The sequence below is a fragment of the Trachemys scripta genome, chromosome 6 (assembly GCF_013100865.1).
Source record: "Trachemys scripta elegans isolate TJP31775 chromosome 6, CAS_Tse_1.0, whole genome shotgun sequence".
NCBI lineage: Eukaryota > Metazoa > Chordata > Testudines > Emydidae > Trachemys > Trachemys scripta.
This window is the reverse complement of record NC_048303.1, coordinates 80,681,798-80,699,774: the sequence shown is the minus strand read 5'-3', so window position 1 is coordinate 80,699,774 and position 17,977 is coordinate 80,681,798. Positions and strand designations below refer to the sequence as shown.

At 39.3% G+C, this 17,977-nt stretch overlaps 1 protein-coding gene across 8 annotated transcripts in view; it reads left to right on the top strand.

Annotated features, from left to right (window-relative positions):
- SECISBP2 (SECIS binding protein 2) overlaps positions 1–17,977 on the top strand; it is a 48,787-nt gene that overhangs the window by 5,383 nt on the left and 25,427 nt on the right. For 3 of the 8 annotated variants that reach the window (XM_034773912.1, XM_034773908.1, XM_034773911.1), the window contains 7 exons: positions 1,590–1,851; positions 5,455–5,581; positions 6,049–6,284; positions 9,691–9,772; positions 12,186–12,352; positions 13,144–13,293; positions 17,536–17,640. In XM_034773912.1, the coding sequence (XP_034629803.1) occupies positions 1,663–1,851; positions 5,455–5,581; positions 6,049–6,284; positions 9,691–9,772; positions 12,186–12,352; positions 13,144–13,293; positions 17,536–17,640 (1,056 nt within the window). In that variant the 5' untranslated portion in view covers positions 1,590–1,662. Of the gene's footprint in view, positions 1–962; positions 1,008–1,589; positions 1,852–5,454; positions 5,582–6,048; positions 6,285–9,690; positions 9,773–12,185; positions 12,353–13,143; positions 13,294–17,535; positions 17,641–17,977 lie in introns of all 8 variants that reach the window. The other 5 variants (XM_034773906.1, XM_034773913.1, XM_034773907.1 and 2 more) reach the window with 4 other exon arrangements.

Sequence of the window (17,977 nt, the reverse complement as noted above, 5' to 3'; positions counted from 1 at the left end):
AAAAAAAAAAAAAAAACAACAATACCAAAAAAAGAATTTTAAAAGGTAAATCTAGTAAGAATAAGATACACTTGCAAAAGACCCCCAAACAAATCTATTTTCAATGTAGCAGTTTTCAGGATTCCCCAATGTAGATTTTACTAAATGAGTTGTTAATGCTGTATATTAGGATAAAAAAAGACACCTAACAATTACAAGGGTTTGATATTTGGTAGGTGTCCTAATTTTTGTATTAGTTTCTCAGAACGGTAAGCATTGGTTTCATTTTAGGCATAATTGCAGTATCCTGCAACTTATTTACTGCCTTAAAAAACCCCAAAGATGTATTCTTTTTTTATACCTTAACTGACTTTTCCCAGGGGTGATCTCAGAATTGTTACAAAATTGTCTTTGTATACATCCTGTATTTTGGATTGTTGTAATTTGTTTAATGATGAGCTGAATGCAAGTCTGATTTATGACAATATAACATAATTAAAGAAATAGTGAGAAGCACCAATATTGTGATTAAGGTTGCATTGTTGGGGACTTAAGTCAGAAAATGAAGGTTGATACACTATTGTGCATATTTCTCCATATAAATTAGGATAGGCTGAAGTCAAAACAACTCTTACTACCAGAGAGAGAGAGAGAGCATTTCTAACTTCAGATATACAATGCACAATATCTACTTATTCCAGAATTGAACAGATATATGAAAATAGGAAAACATCAGGCGTATAAACTTTGGCCACGCTAAACTGGTTTTTAAAATTGGATATGCATAAGCTAACATTTGTTTGCTCAAATTGAGAATGTCACTGCTAGCTGTTCACTTTACACTGTAAATGTAATTTCTGTGGGAAATGTCTTCACTTTCAGAGGCCCGCTTAGAATTTGGCATGATCTGGGTGGTGGTGACCTTACTTATATCAATTTAGAAAAATGTGTTTACTGATCTCCTCTTCCTTTTTAACTTTCAGATCTGTTGAATTTGCGGAAGCTGTATTTAAGGCTTCCTTTAGCCAGTAAGCACAACCCAAATATCTACCATCTAAGCACCTTTGTACTGTGGTGTTTTATTGAGATAAATTCTGTCCCACAGAGTACTGTATTTATTCTCCTGTATTTTAAAATAAGTTTCAGTACTTCATATTCCTTTCCTTGTAGTGAAGTGCATTTGCATATGCCTCTTAGTTGTATCACACTTTCAAGCCTCTCTGTCTTTTAGTTTAAGCTCACTCTTTACCACAAGGAAGTCTGGCAAAATAATAAAGAACTTGCTATCAACTGTTAAAGCTGAAAAAGGGAAGTATAACTTTAAGTAAAGCAGAATAGTTTTGAAACTCAGTAACAAATATTTTGTAGGTAGAATCATTGTGGTTTTTGAATTTTAAATAACCATTATGAAAGCTTAACTATACAAAAGAGATAAACATTAATATTTTAATCATGTTTGAAGAAAAACTTGAATTTTATGGTTAAAACACTTATCTAGAAAGCAGTGAGTAAATACTTAATTAGAAATTATGGAGAATGCTTTTCTTGCAAAAAATGCCTGCCTTGATATTGAACAAAATCTTCAACTAAGAAATGGTGTATTTATTTAGGCCACAAATATGTGCGGAAGATGTGTCCTGGGATGGCGCTTCATCTCTTTCTCAATATATATCTGGTAGCGTTATGGGATATACTCCACTTGGTGAATACTCTAGCTCACCTTCTTCGTCTGATGCTGCACCAAATATGTACTCAGTAGCCAGCGCACGGTATAATTATAACAACTCTCAACACTACAGTCATTCCAGGATAGTTAATGAATGTGGCGAACAAATTTGTCCAGTCAAACAAGAGACTAGAAAGACTCCTAAAGTAAGTGGATACCTTCTTCTGTGGACTTTAAAATGAATAGTCACTACTTGTTCACTATTGCTTCTACAACAGCATTTAAAGGGATGTTGTTAGCAGTAATATAAACCAGATTTCGATTTGTATAGCAGTAGGATTATTTTTTTTACAGAATAAAGATTCTATGAAACTCTTACAATTCAAGTATGCACAGTATTTTAAAATTCTGCATATTTTATTTGTCAAAATAACACAATATAATCATGCCAGTTTCAATTATTTTGTTAATTTATTTCAAAATACCTGTCGGCATGTACATCTAACAATACAGACCACAAAAAAGCTTCAGGAAATGTTTTCTGACAAATAGATTCCTTACTAGACATACTAATACAGAACTCTGAGTAATAATTCATGTAAACTACAATACAGAAACATATTTCCTACACCCCTCAGAAGTAGTACAAAAGCTTGGGGAGAGTCAGGGTAATGAAGGAGCTGAGGGAGAGGGAAGTAGTTGCTGGGAAGGATGCTGGAAGTGAACCTTGTTGGGTTTGGGTGGTAGAAATATGAAACAGGTGTTTTTGTGTGTGTGTGTGGGGGGGGGGGGAATTGTTAGGGAGCCTCCCCTATGCAGACCCTGGCTGACCCCTAGCCTCCCCCATTCAGTCAGGCACATCTGCCCTGTCCCAGTACCTCCACTTAGCCAGGCATATCTGCACATGTCCCCATGTGGCCGGGCACTCCCGCTCCCATTAGCTCCTGCCTCAGTGTTGTCACCCCACTAGCGCCTGTACCTCCAACCCAGTTTGTCCCCACCACTAGCTGTTCTGAATCCCAGTCTGAGTGAATCCCAGTCTGGTAGGTGAATGGTTTAATTATAGGAATTAATTTCTTGGCTTCCCTTTGTCTCCTGGTCAGAATCAGTTCTTCTGCGGGGGGGAGAATCGGGGGTGGACATTAATTCTGCGCTTGCGCAGTGGTGCAGAATTCCCCCAGGAGTAATATATATTTGAACGTCTCTGAAATGGGTTGCCAGTTCTCCCAGTATTTTTGTGAGATGCCACTGTTTTGTGGAATTAAAATTGTCCTTTTATCATATCACTTGAAGTTCTTGGTATTGCGAGGTTTCTGATTGAGGTTAAACAGATACTGCAGTTCTTGCTGCATCCATCAAAGGCCACAGGTAGGAGACTAAATAGATTGGATTTCAGTTCCAGCTGCTACCAGCATAGGCTGCTGCTCTCCTTTTTTTGTCCTGCGAAATGAATCTGTTATCTTGTGCTCGTTGTAACTAGATAGAGCTAAGCAAATAATTGATTTTTCTGGTTTGGAGGCCAAACAAAAAAACTGAAACATTTTTTTGGCTGAGATTGAAATTTTTCATTTTTTTCTCACCCAAACTAAAAACCTGAAAACATTTAGTTTCAGAAAATACCACCACACAGTGTTTCCAAAACAAAATTTGCTTCCCAGCACTGGCAGTTGCTAAGTGAAATTAGCATTCTTTTCAATTTCAGCTACTGCAGTGGGGCAATAGAAGTGGTGAAAATGATAAGAATGTCAGTTTCTATCAGCAGCTGCTGGTGCTCCCTGGCTCTGTGACTCCCAGACAGCCCCACAATGCATACTGCTCAGGGTTTCCAGATTCCCAGCCCTGCTTTGAGTCTGGAAGCCCTGGTGCCTTGGACAGTCCACATGATATCACTGCCATAGATCCTGGGATGCAGTCTCGGGGCATCCAGGCTTCTGGGTCTGAGGCAGCGAAGCTGAAAGCCTTAAGATCCCTGGCTTGAGTTGGGGTCCTCTGGGCCTGCAGGGTCCCTACTGCAGAGCCAGGAGCTGAGTCCCAGTTCAAGTTGGGGCTTCCATGGTAGGGTGGGCATTTGACCAATCCAAAAATAATTGGTCAAATGTTGGTCAAATATTTAAAGCCGTAATTTATTGGAACAGTAACAAAAAGAGTAAGACTTCATGGTCTCCAGTAGGCCTAGACTTAGTCTTAGAGTTTTATACCTAATTGTAAAAAACAAGTTACTTAAAAATGAGTTGTTTTAATTCAGAAGAATGCAAAACACAATGAAATAAAGTTCTAAAAAATGAAAGAATGGCACCAGATGCCAGGCCACTGCCTACATCAAGGCATTGCTGGAATATTTGACCATGGTTAATAAAAGCAGGTCAATTGACCAGCCTGCTAAGCCTGTCCCATGGCTCTCGGATGCAGAGCTAAGAGCCTAGAAGTCCTGAGAACCCTGGCTCAGCTGGGTCTTCTAGCTCCTGGAGCTGCAGACTCTGGAAGCTCAAGCCAGGACTCCAGGGGGTTGTGGATAGTTTTCTGCAGAGCTGTTGTGGACTCTGAAATGCTGAATGTAGATTTGGGGAAACGATTCAGAACAGCAAATCTGCATTTTCTGACCAACTCTCGCTGTAACAAGCATAGGAAATGTAGTCTGTGAGGCAAGTGGAGAAGCAGGAAGCAAGTTAGCAAGGATAGTAAAGTGGGGGGCCAAGAGGTATAAAGGTGATCCAAGGAATGTGTATGGTTCCCTTCCCCTGCAGGAAGTCAACCCTATCCCAGCTGCGCACTCCCAGAATTGGTCAGGAAAGTATGGAGGGGAGAAGAAGGTGGATTGGGGCAGTATCCAGAGTCTGGGAGACAGAGATGGGCAGGAGCCAAAGTAGTTCCCTTGGAAGAGAAGGTACTGGGTTGTAGGTAGAAAGAGAACTGAGCAGAGCCAGTATCCATGGACAGTGAAAAAGGAGTTGAACACGGGATTATATCCTTGAGTGGAGCAGAACAGGGCAATGGCCAGCTGAAGTAAAGTGAGGCAGAAGATGGTACCCATTGAAGGGAAGGGTCTGCAGAAGGGAAAGCATAGAGGAAGGAGCTGAGATTAGTGTTTAGAGAAGGATGCCCCCCATCAATGAAAGAATAATGGAGGCAGTCTCCCAGTCTGTGGGGATTTTTTATTTGTGCATTTTAGAATGAATTTCCTGAAATTCTGAGAAAAGGAGGCAAGTCCCCCCAAAAGTTAAAAACCTGCCAAAAAGCAGCGTGATGTTAAGCCATTCTCTTGATTTTGGTCTGTTGTGATTTTTGAACTTGTTAGGTTAGTGATTTTGCAGGCAGCATGCAACTCAGACTGCCTGTCCTGAAATTGCATCCACATGGCTGGCCTCCTGCACCAGTGCTGAGCCCTACTGACTCCAATAAAACCCTGTCTGTGTGTGGGAGCCCACACATGTAGATACAATTGCAGGATCAGAGCCTAAGTATGCATTAGCATGAAGTGTCATGAGAACCCCGAAGTCCAATTGATTAGAAATAAGTGGACTAATTTGGTTTTGTTGTCCAAACTGAGAGACATGCAAAAACTAAATAGCAGAAATAACAAAATATAAATCAGATTTAATAATCTAAGATGTTCCTCTGATTTTTATTGGTCCTCAAACTGTGTTGGTTATTTTAATTTAATAACTAATTTAAAGTCCAAACTCTTAAGGTTATTCTAGTTAAGTATAACTAAAGTTATGGTAATGCAAATATGGTGATCTGACAAAGTGTAACTAAAAAATCTTCTGGAAAGGTTTTCATTTAACCTGCCAATTCATTGTTTCTTACAGAGGAGATCAAAAGGTGATGAGCAGAAATTGGACAATAAAAGGCTTGATGGAAGTGACTCATCAGACAGAACAACAAATAGAAGTTCACTTCATACTTCTGTGTATGGCAGAGATGCTTTGAAACCAGGTACAGGTGCTAATATGTGGCTTAGTTAAAATATATGCAGTAGAAATTATAATTGTTGACTATTTAGTGGTTTCTAGTTTAGTGTGACTATGTTTCTGAATCTAGAGGTGCCAAGTCAAGGGGTATGGGGAGAATACTTCTTCGGGTGACTCCCTTTTTGAGAGAGGACCATGAATAACCTTATTTGCTGACTCCACAACATAAGGTAGATTGATATGAAGAACTTCTTAGGCAAGCAGCTAACTTCAAAATTGCTCCTAGGTTCACTGTTAAATTACTTTTTCTGCATCTTTATTATTATGATTAGTATATCAACATTTTCAAAATAAGTTATTGTTGACCTGAAACTATTCTTTGGATATCATGTGCTTGGATATCATGACAGTTGAGGTGACATAAACATCTAGGTATAATTTAGTGAGTATAAACAGATAGTTGGCTTCTTTGACTTTACATGTTTTAATTAGACAGGTCTAATAAAGCCATGAACAGGAAATCAAAACAGATTCCAAAAAACGAGTCTCTTCCAAAACCTGCTTTTGAAGTTACCCTTTCGGATTTCCCTAAGTTGCAGACTCTGGGAAGCAATGATGTAGTGGACCTAGAAAAACATAAATGGGGGCCATTATGCTCAACTGAAGGCAATACTGCACTCTTGAGACAACCAGTCAGAACACAGACTTCTGCTTTGGTGACCACAGAGGTTAGTTGATGTTTGTACTTTGGAGCCTTGTAGAGTATTTCATAAAATGACTTGTTTAGTGATTCATTAAACCACTTGTGTCATCAGTAGGGTGATTAAGTAACAAATAGCTTGTAGAGGGAAAGAGTTTGCAGCCTGCCTTGCCTTGTCACTGTAATAAAGTAGAAGACAATTGCTTGAGAGTAGACTAGGAATTTAAACTATTACTCCTGGGAGAATTCTGCACCTAAAAATTCTCCACACAGTATTTTAAAACTCTGCATGTTTTATTTGTCAAAATAACACAATATAATCACTCCAGTTTCAATTATTTTGGTAGCATATTTCAAAATAATTGTCAACAAGTATGTCAACAACACCCACAAAACAAAAAAGATCTCCCACCTGCCCCAGGAGTAGAGTTACAGAAACCCCTACAACAACCCAGCTCCAGTTGGGAGGTACTGGAAGGGGCTGTGTGAGGTTAGGCAATCCACTCGGTGTGAGCTGGGCTCTTCAGAGTTCAGCGGCCCCTAATGGTGGCGAGCAACTCTGCAGCCCCAATTCTGCAGGGGAAACACAGAATTCTGCACAAATTTTGCATTGCACAGTGGTGCAGTTTACTCCTGTGGGAATTCTATATTAGCTAGTATCTTGTCTAATATACAGTAGATTTCTGCTCAATAGCAATCCTGATGTTAGCAACTTCTGGTTAATGACAACATATTGCTGGGAACCAATTCAGCTCATTAATATCAATGTTAATGGGATTTGGATATTAGCAATAGCATGCTGCTTATTAGCAACTTTTTTGGAAGAAAGGTACCCCCTTTTGCAGGCAGGCCTGTGAGGCTACAGCCCAGAAGGAAGCAACCTGGCAAACCTGCCTGCAAACAGTGACTACATAGGAGGTAAGAGGCTGTGAGCTGGAATCCTGGGAGGTGAGGCTGTGGGCAGAGCAGTAGCAGACTTGTGCAGGGAGGGAGGACTGCAGCCTGAAAGGTGGAATCTGCACAGTACATCTCACTGAGCTCTCTGGGCTGTGCCCTGTTGTGGGACTGTGAATAGGGAAGGAAGTGTTGGGACATACTGAGTCCTGACCTCTGGAAAGCCTAGGAAACGGTACTGTGTAGCTGCATGAACCCCAGAGCACTCTTCCCCCACTCCCCTTGCTTGTAGAAAGCCTCGACATCTGGGCTGCAGTCCTCTAAGACTTCTCCTTCCCTGGCAGCTGCCTCACAAACCTGCTTTTCACTTCTTAGTAGGGCTTTCATGTGATTAATTGTGGTGTTAATAGTACACTGTTCTACATTTTCAAATATATTGATTTCAATTACAACACAGAATACAAAGTGTATAGTGTTCACTTTATATTTATTTTTGATTACAAGTATTTGAATTATAAAAAACAAAAGAAATAGTATTTTTCAATTCACCTAATACAGGTACTATAGTGCAATCTCTTTATCAAGAAAGTTGAACTTACAAATGTAGAATTAGGTACCAAAACAACCTGCATTCAAAAATAAAATCTAAAATTTAGAACCTGAAAGTCCACTCAGTCCTATTTCTTGCTCAGACAAGCAAGTTTATTTGCAGGACATAATGCTGCCCACTTCTTGTTTACAGTGTCACCTGAAAGTGAGAACAGGCGTTCGCATGACACTGTTTAAGCTGGTTTCACAAGATATTCACGATCCAGATGCACTAAAGATTCATATGTCCCTTCATGTTTTGGTCACCATTCCAGAGGATATGTCCATGCTGATGATGGGTTCTGCTCGATAACAGTCCAAAGCAGTGCGGACCGATGCATGTTCATTTTCCTTATCTGAGTCAGATGCCATCAGCAGAAAGCTGATTTTCTTTTTTGGTGGTTTGGGTTCTGTAGTTTCCACATCAGAGTGTTGCTCTTTTAAGACTTCTGAAACCATGTTCCATACCTCGTCCCTCTCAGATTTTGGAAGGCACTTCAGATTCTTAAACCTTGGGTCGAGTGCTGTAGCTGTCTTTTAGGTTTTGTGAAATCTGCAGTGAAAGTGTTTTTAAAATGAACAATATGTCCTGGGTCATCATCAGAGACTGCTATAACATGAAATATATGGCAGAATGTGGGTAAAACAGAGCAGGGGACACACCATTCTCCCCCCCCCCCCCCCCAGAAGTTCGGTCACAAATTTAATTAATGCATTATTTTTTTAACGAGTGTTATCAGCATGGAAGCATGTCCTCTGGAATGGTGACTGAAGCATGAAGGGGCATATGAATATTTAGCATATCTGGCACGTAAATACTTTGCAATGCCAGCTAGAAAAGTGCCATGCAAATGCCTGTTCTCGCTTTCTGGGGACATTGTAAATAAGAAGTGGGCAGCGTTCTCTCCATTGTAAACAAACTTGTTTGTCTTAGTGATTGGCTGAACAAGAAGTAGAACTGAATTGACTTGTAAACAGTCAGCGCCTACATTGTTTTGTTTTTGAGTGCAATTATGTATAACACACATAATCTACATTTGTAAGTTACACTTTGACAAAGATTGCACTACAGTACTTGTATGAGATGAATTGAAAAATACTATTTCTTTTAGCATTTTTACAGTGCAAATATTTGTAATAAAAAATATACACTTTGATTTCAATTACAACACAGAATACAATATATATGAAAATGTAAAAAAAAAATCCAAAATATTTATTTAATAAATTTCAATTGGTATTCTATTGTTTAACTAAAAAAATAATCACAATTATAAAATTAATTGTGATTAATTGCACTGTTAATCGCGTGAGTTAACTAATTGACAGCCCTACTTATTAGCAACTGATGGATAACAGCAACCCCTCAGATGCCAGCAAAAAGTTGCTATTAAGTTGAATCTATCATACAAAGATTTTTTTTTTTCCCCATGTGCAGTAAAATATCATGTGCTGCTCACACCTGGGACCTTGTATGCTTCAGTAGCCCATCCCCTCCTTGTTCCCACCAGCTATTTTCTTATGGAAAAAAAAATAAGGTAACCACCACCACCTCTGTGCATGGCATTGCCTGTGGATTAATGACCAACGTGCATCAGCTTCAGCCAGTCATTAATTCCCAGGAAATGCTCTGCACCTCATTTTTATTGCTCAAGTAAGGTAAATCTGTGTTCTGATTAGCATTTCGTTCACATAATTGCTGGAGCCTGAGAGCAGGAGTGTCATGGAACCTTTATGCCAGATCTCTGCTGGCTGGGGAGGTCTCCTGCACAGGAGGTATTCTCAGGATGCCATTTCTACCCCCTTTTAAGATTCTTTTCTACTAGTTGCATGGTATAAAAGGGTCTTGGTATGGTTGCAGAATATTATCGGGCCAGATGAGTCTAAAAAGTTATGTATGTTGGGAGTCTTCTGTATTTAAGAATACAAAACAATATGTTGTTGCTTTGTAGGATAAAAACAAAGCGGAAAACAAAGCTGTATCAAAAATTTATACAGAAGTAGGTTCAGTTTCCTCTTCACTTGATACTAGAGGTAAGTGCTGGAGAAACCCCAAAATATCTACCACTTAGTGGGTTTGAATTGACTCTGCATCTCATTAATATAAGTTACAGAACTGCTGAATGTTCCTTGAGAATAGACTAAATGTGCAAATTTAAAAATAAAAATCTACAGCATGGAAACTAACCAGTGGGAGATAATGAAGCAGTTGTTTTAATTGCTATGTAAATACCTTGACTTACCACAAACTGCTTCCAAATATATGTAAATAATGGATTTCTAATGCAGCAGAGTTCTTAGCTTGTAGCAGATCTCTAGTTTAAATTTTAAAAATTCACTTTTTAAAAGCAAAAATGGCAAAAGGAAAATTGTTCAGAACAAACCACTTTTTAATGCATTCATTTTTCTTTTAGGTCTTAAGCTTATACATAAATCTGAGGAGACCTGTCTTGTGGGGTTAAGAATATTTTATGTTAATGGATGAGTTTTTATATGATTCAAATTTATATTCATTTGTATTGCAGCAGAAATTACCTCTCTCAATTGAGGTAACCGCAAGTGATTAACTCTGGTGTATATAGAATTCACAAGCTAATTGTCCAATTTTTGTCTGTGATGTCATGGACATTTAAAGATCAGTGCTGATGTACTGATTTTTGTGCTGCTGCTGCTTTGTTGGTTGGTTGTTTAATTAAGAGAAATTATCAGGTTTTGAAGTCTAGTGATCTTTGACTTTTGATGTTAAGGGTACTCCTCAAGTTTAGTACTTTGCTTTCTATTAAAAAAAAAAAAAAATCCAGTAGCAAATCACAAGTACCCTTAACAACATTTAGTAAACCTTGATAAGCAGGCTTGTTTTGAGTGGTTGACTAGCTGGTTGTTAATAGCTGTCTTCTTTAAGTGGCTGGCTTAGTCCTTGCCATTATAAGTATATTTCATGCGGTTTTTCAGATAAAATGGATACAATTCAGACTTCACAGTCTGTTTCTGTGGCTGCAGGGCAGTGTCTTGAGAGGACAAATGCGAGGTCTTTGCTGCTTAAGTTTGGGACTCTCTCTCTCTCTCTCTCACCTTGAGATGGCAGAAGTGTTATGAATAGTTTTTGTCATGACCTTGCTGGCTGAAGGCCAGGATGAAAAAATTGGCTCAGTTTATTGGCAGAGGTCATCAGTGCCTACTTTAGGGAGAATAGAATGCTGGTGTCTGCTAAAGAAATAGCCAACTATCAGCAGTGTCGTCCAGTATTGTGGCAAGACAGCTCTGAAAGTATGGCTGCCTCAGATCTCCGTGATGTAATATCAGTACAGACTTGAGCACAGGAACTGGGAGCACTACTAGATGAACTCCTAATGTCTATGCTAATATTAGATTGATCTCTGCCTTTGATCCACTGATTGTGAGATGGTGGTGTCTTGTCTCTGAACCCCAGCAGGAGTAGATGGGACTTCCCTTTGGTAATTTTGTTCTTAGGGTCCATGTTGTCTCTCCTCTATTGAATATGTAAATGTTGCCAATTAGGAAGGCTATTGAAGGGTTTTAGTTACTCACCCAACACAGCCAGTGCTGTCAAGACATCTGGTCAAATGTCATGGTATAGTAGAGGAGACAAGGCGGGTGAGATGGTGATGTTTATTGGCCCAACTTCTGTTGGTGAGAGAGACAAACTTTTGAATCACACAGAGCTGTATGGTTTGAAAGCTCGTCTCTCACCAACAGAAGTTGGGCCAATAAAGGATATTGCCTCTCTCATATCCTGGGACTGACACAGCTACATCTATACTACATAGGACATTGATGTGGTTGGGACGTGGATAAGAGCTAGCTGTCTGAAGTTCAGCCCAGATAAGACTGAGGTAGTGTTGGTAGTTTGAGTGGGAGAAGGGAGCTGCTGGCAGGAGGTTCTTAATGTGAGGATTCCTACTTCTCTCTGACTCTCAGGGCACTCTCAAACCTTATTTCTTTATCAGGGCTAATGCGGGGGAAGGGTGATGAGGTAGTATTTAAAACAAGGTTATGGTGGGGTGTTTGGTTTCTCAGTTTGGCTTTATGGTGGCTGTTTTATATAATTTTTTTTTAAAAAAAAATCTAACACTTAGAGGCTAGAATAGTTGGGAGGGGTGGTCCCCTTAAATTTAACGGCAGTTTTTCCAAAATTTAATTTTCAGTTCTTTTGCAAATAAAAATCAATGTCAAAGCCCACAATCTGTATAACAAACAAGTGAGCATGCCCAGTGGAGGAAAAATATAGTAAGGAAACACCTTGGTCTCTAGCTGCCAAGGTACTAATATGAACAGCAGTCAAAGAAACTAAATTAAAAACAATCGGAATACCTTGTCACTAATTGTAGAGGTGGTGGTATTTGAGTCATTCGTAAACCTTTTAAATATTAAGTAGCTGGAGAAATAATTTACCTTTAGATATTGCTGAATATTATTTTCTTTCCAGCAGCACTTCCTCCAACATCTGCACCTTACTCCACTCAGTCACATTTATCTTGGGCCACCATACTATCGCAGGCTCCAAAGAGAGTTGTTTCCTCACCAGCCTCTGAACTTATTTCCAGTAACCATTCTTGCAGCAAAGAAAAACAAGATGTTCAGGCAAATAGTAAGGTATTCAGATAATTGTCTGTTACACTCCATTGATCTAACAGTGGTTCTCAAACTGAGAGTCAGGACCCCAAAGTGGCTCCCAAGCCCGTTTTAATGAGGTCCCCAGAACTGGCATTAGACTTTCTGGGGCCTGGGGTTGAAGCCTGAGCTCCATTGATGGGGGGCCAAAGCCCTTTTAGGCTTTGACTTTGGGCCCCCCCACCTGGGACAGTGAGGCTCGGGCTTTGGCACCCCTGCTTCAGTCTGCCCTCTTGGGGTTGTGTAGTAATTTTTGTTGTCGGAACGGGGTCATGGTGCAATGAAGTTTGAGAACCCCTAACATCATCCATTGACACTATTAAAAAAAAAAAAAAAAAGCCATTAATGTATCTGCAAACCAAATGCCTCTTTGCTAAGGTAGTTTAGGTGTAATTTTACACTTCGTTAGAAGTGTTGTCCATAATTTTAAGTTACACTTCTTTCATATCTTGTTGTCTTCAAAAGTTAAAGTTGAAACAGGGTATCTTTTAGGAGGAATGTTTTCTGCCCAAATCACTGTATCCAAGGTATGCTGTGATAGTTTTGCAGTACGTTTACAGCAGTATATTCTCTGCTGTGCTCTAACTGCTGCTGGGTCTTAAATGATCAAACTCTGTCCATGTGTTATCACAATGTGGATTGGTTAGGGCCTACTTTGTTGTACATGTTTGATCGTTTACATAGGTTTGGTGGTTTTAAAAATATTTTTACCTGTATTCTGATACTAGTCATCTGTAAATAGCTGATTTACTCCACTCGTGGTCTTTCATTAGTCAAAAACAAGAAATGATGCTAGTGAAACTGAGCCTGAAGAAGTATCAGAAAAGAAGAAGAAAAAAAAGAAAAAGAAACCTAAATCAAATCCTGAAGAGGAAAAACCTCAAAATGAAAGCTTTATACTACAGGAACCACCAAGGATTGAGGTACAGTCGAATATTTTGTAATGTGTGCACATTAAGGGGTTGATATGTGACTTCTAATTTGTAGAAGCCTGGATTCAGATCTGTGGTGTGAACTGATTCTGCAGGTATATTTAAGAAAATAATTTTCTCCTAGTCCCAAAGTACAGTTGTGACTGGAATCCCAGGGGAGCCAGCTGAGGTCACTCAATTAGGGTGAACTGCAAAGAATGGTGCAGACAATACCCAAATCTGGTGGATATTCCAATATTTACATTTACCAAGCCAGCACAAAGCAGCTTCCATAATAACTTCACTGGTTACCCAGAAACAACAACACAGTTCCCTTAAAGTAACCCAACCTCAGGCCTCCACCTAGGCACCCAAGTCCGATATGATGAGGATTAATACACCTCTGCCCCGATATAATGCTGTCCTCGGGAGCCAAAAAATCTTACTACGTTATAGGTGAAACCGCGTTATATCGAACTTGCTTTGATCCACCGGAGTGTGCAGTCTCTCCCCCCGGAGCACTGCTTTACCGTGTTGTATCCGAATTCGTGTTATATCGGGGTAGAGGTGTAAATCTTATTCATCATGCAAAAAAGTTCTATCAGTCCCAGAGGATCAGACACATTACCTCCCAGGTCAGTGAATGTTCCAGCTCTTACCTAAATACACGCTTACAGCCAAATCTTATTAATAAACTAAAATTTATTTTAAAAAGAAAAGGGAGAGAGGATTGGTTAAAAGATCAGTATACATACAGACATGAGTCGGTCTTGAGATTCAGATTCGTAGCAGAAACAGTGAGCTTTGTAGATACAAAGAGTTCTTTCGGAAATAGTCCAATGTTTATATTTCAGGGTAGTCGATTCAGAACTGGGATCTCAGTCCTTGTGGCTTAGGCTTCCCCTGCATGAAACCTCAAGTAGATAAACAGGATCGGGACCCAAGGGTCTTTTATACCATTTTCTAGCAGCCTCTTGACCATACAGTTCTGGGTAAACAATAGGCTTTTGATGTAACCTTCTGTTTACTAAGCACCACCAGTAATTAGTTACACAAATTAACGTAGGGCAATTTATCACAAACTTCAGAGAGACAAATAGACATTGACATTATTTCACTCAAGTTTAATCTAAATGTTAATAGTCCCTGTCTGTCACTAGAACTATTAATTCAGAGATCAAAAGGGAGCATCTGTTTACATTGCTAAAGTTTGAGTGCACACAGACAATTAGTATCACTTCTAACAATATAGGTTTGTGTTTCAAAGTTCTAGCCAATCTAACATCAAATGGCCATAATTACTATTTCTAATACGTCTCTACAGGTTGGCTCTGGGTTAGTTAGCCTGCAAGCTGTTTAACCCTTTCTGGCTGTGTGTCACACTTTTTGTATAAGATTCATTGCAATTATCTAACAGCAGTAGCAATAATTTGCATGGTTATATTTTAATTAGACAAAGTGACAACAGTCTGTTACAAAACCCTAACTAAGAAGTTAGGCAAATCAGACTCTGTATGTGACAACAGAGATCAGAGGGAAAAATAGGGTGTGGTAGCATGACACTTGCACCTGTTATGTCCCACTGAATTCCGCGCCAATACTCGTGATTCCTCTACAGGATTTGCGAGCGTAATGTGCATCATGACTACAATCAGCCAAAACATTCAACATGGGATTTCTTTTTTGGTAGCAAAGGAAGCAATTAAAATCTGCTTCTTACTACACCTCTACCCCAATATAACACGAATTCGGATATAATGCGGTAAAGCAGTGCTCCAGGGGGCAGAACTGTGCACTCTGACAGATCAAAGCAAGTTCGATATAATGCGGTTTCACCTATAACGCAGTAAGATGATATTTTTTTTTTTTTTTTTTGGCTCCCGAGGACAGCGTTATGTCGGGGTAGAGGTGTACTTTGTTACATTGTACAGCTAACAGTGTGTCATATGCTTCAGATTAAATATTATATTGGTGCGGGGGAAGATCCAGTTGATTTCTCCAATATAATTATTCAGGAGTAAATCAGATGTTCTGTTAGGTAAAGATTACACATGTATATTTTTGTGTATTACATTTAAAAAACCAAACAGAACCTTTTAATGCTAAGTAGTAACTCTGAACATTTTCCCCCTAAGATTACAGAATTGCTCCTTTTTGTGTTTGTGCATTGGACAGTACTTTGTATGTTGCTAATTTTTGTTTCTCTAGTAAATGAAGCAGTTTCCACTTGTTTATGTGGCTATTTCCTCCTGCAACAGTGGCGGGGAGAGGCTTTTTCAAAAATGTGTGGTAAAATGTTGAACTGACTGGGACTTCAAGGGCAGGACGTGTAGGACCTCAGAATACCCTATTTTTAGAAATTGTCTAGATTTTAAATTGGTTTCCCTTTTAAGATTTTTATATTAACATTAACTCTTCCACCTTACCTACATATAACCCAATTTGGTCTTCAGATTCGTGCAGCTCCTGCTGAAATTGATCAATATGAAGTCACAAGTACTCCTGTTTTTATCTAAATGGTATATGCTTAAAATAGAGCTATTTCAAAATATGTGTAATTTGGGCAATTTAAGGTTACTGTGAGAGCATTAATATAAATTTGTGTTTTTCCTGTCTCCAGAAAAAGAGATTAGTTCTAATCAGTATTATTTTTACTCTAAATTCCTATTGTGGATTTTATTAATCTATTTTATCAGTTGTAATTTAGCTTTTGCACAAATAAAACTGAGAAATAATTTTCATAGATGCACTAATAAATTGAATGTTAAGTTGCATTTTAAAGTTAACGTGATTGAAAACTGTTTTTTTTTTTTAATATATACAAAAATTCCACTAAGTATAGTGTTATGGGGCTAATTGGCTGAGCAAAGAAGTCTTTCACTCAGCTCAGTGATGTCAATTTGTTCATTACAGATATTTGAACGCCACATCCGGTCAGGTCCAAAACTTGATGTTCTAGGTATCACTAGGCAAAACTCCAATTGATTTAGGTAAAAATTGAAAAAACCTGAAGGGGGAAATAGAGGATCCATGGAGCTCCTTGACTCTTGCAGCAGCTTCAGCTACATCTGTAATGGTCTTTAGATTGAAGAACTAGTTGATGGCAGCCATTAACACTTTCCAGTATAACTATATCACCCATCTCAGCTCTCCCCATCCTCCAAGTACAGTTTAAAATTGTTGACACCCTGAATTACTTTACCCTCCCAGTCAGAGAAGAGAGAGAAAAGAAATGAGAATGTGGGGAGAGGGAATAGGGAGGAATGAGTAGGCAGGCCATTCGTCCTGCTTTTGAAGGTTTGTTCCTGTCTGGTACTGAGACAAAATTGGACGTGGCTTCCAGCAGCAGTGGAGTCATGCCATTCCGAGAAGTACCGAAATGTTGTATCCTGGGAATATGTGAGGGGAAATGGGGAGGGCACACAGAGCCCATGGCATGGGGAGAATGGGGGATCACATTATCTCTGGCCTGAGGTGAAGGGTGGGGTGACTGCAAGGAGTCCCTGAGATTGTGGGAGATGGGAGCATGGCATACAAGGAGCTTGTGGCGGGAATGAAGGACGTCAAGGAGTCTGTAATGTGCTTTTTTTATGCTCTCAGCCTACAGAAGCAACAAGTGTGTGATCCTCTAGTTTGCTGAATATTGTATACTGCACACATGCATTCTCTGTGCTGTTGTTTAACTGTAAATGTACATAGTCAGTAGTATCAAAACGTGCATATACTGATTTCTTTGAGTGTTCATGATTCTATAGTCCAAAGCTTATGGCACTCCCCTCTTTTGTTCCCCTTCTCTCTCTCACCCGCACTTTTTAAGGCAAGACTACGTAACTGGAGGCTAGAGTGGGAAATGGGGGCTTTGTAGTTCAGAATGCTTGTAAATGATCTAAAAAGTAACAGAATGGCTCTTTTAACTGTCCATAGTAATTGGCTGCAGTACTGACTGCACTCAGAGTACTAGAAAAGATTCAAGTTCTGGCATCTGTTAATGCAAACATTTTTTTGTTTTGTTTTTTAAATTCCTTTATGTCTGAACTAGTTGCTGCCATATGCAAAATCTGTGCCTTCTGCAGCTTTTAAGCATTAAGATGTTAATAGTTGAAGAAGCCACACTCAGATCCGTGAACCTCTATACACCAAAATAGATGTGTGTTTCTTTATGTGGAAGGGAGGGAGAGAATATATATTTGATTTGGAGCTGGGAATTTGGCGCTGATTGTCCTCTTTAAAAACAATGGCTTGTATTTTGTTTAGGATGCTGAAGAGTTTCCTGACCTGGCAGCTGCTTCTGACCGAAAAAACAGGGCGGGGACTCAGAAATCATTCTATGCTCCTCCTGTTAGCAGAAGGCAGCCTGAAGTAAGAGATCTTGTCAGATGACTCCCATACACTTGCTTTGTATCTCCAAAAACTGAACAGAAAAAAACGGAAACTTTAAAATGTTGAATTTTCATATTAGTTGTGCTTCGATTTGCTGAAGAGGCTTGCTCTTAGAATGTGTAAGGGAAAATGGACACAGGTGTCTACTGCAGTGTTGTAGCCATATTGGTCCCAGGATATTGGAGATCAAGGTGGGTGAGGTAATATCTTTTATAGGACCAACTTCTGTTGGTGTGAGACAAGCTTTCGAGCTTACACAGAGCTCTTCTTCAGGCCATATGTAAGCTCAAAAGCTTCTCTCTCACCAACAGAAGTT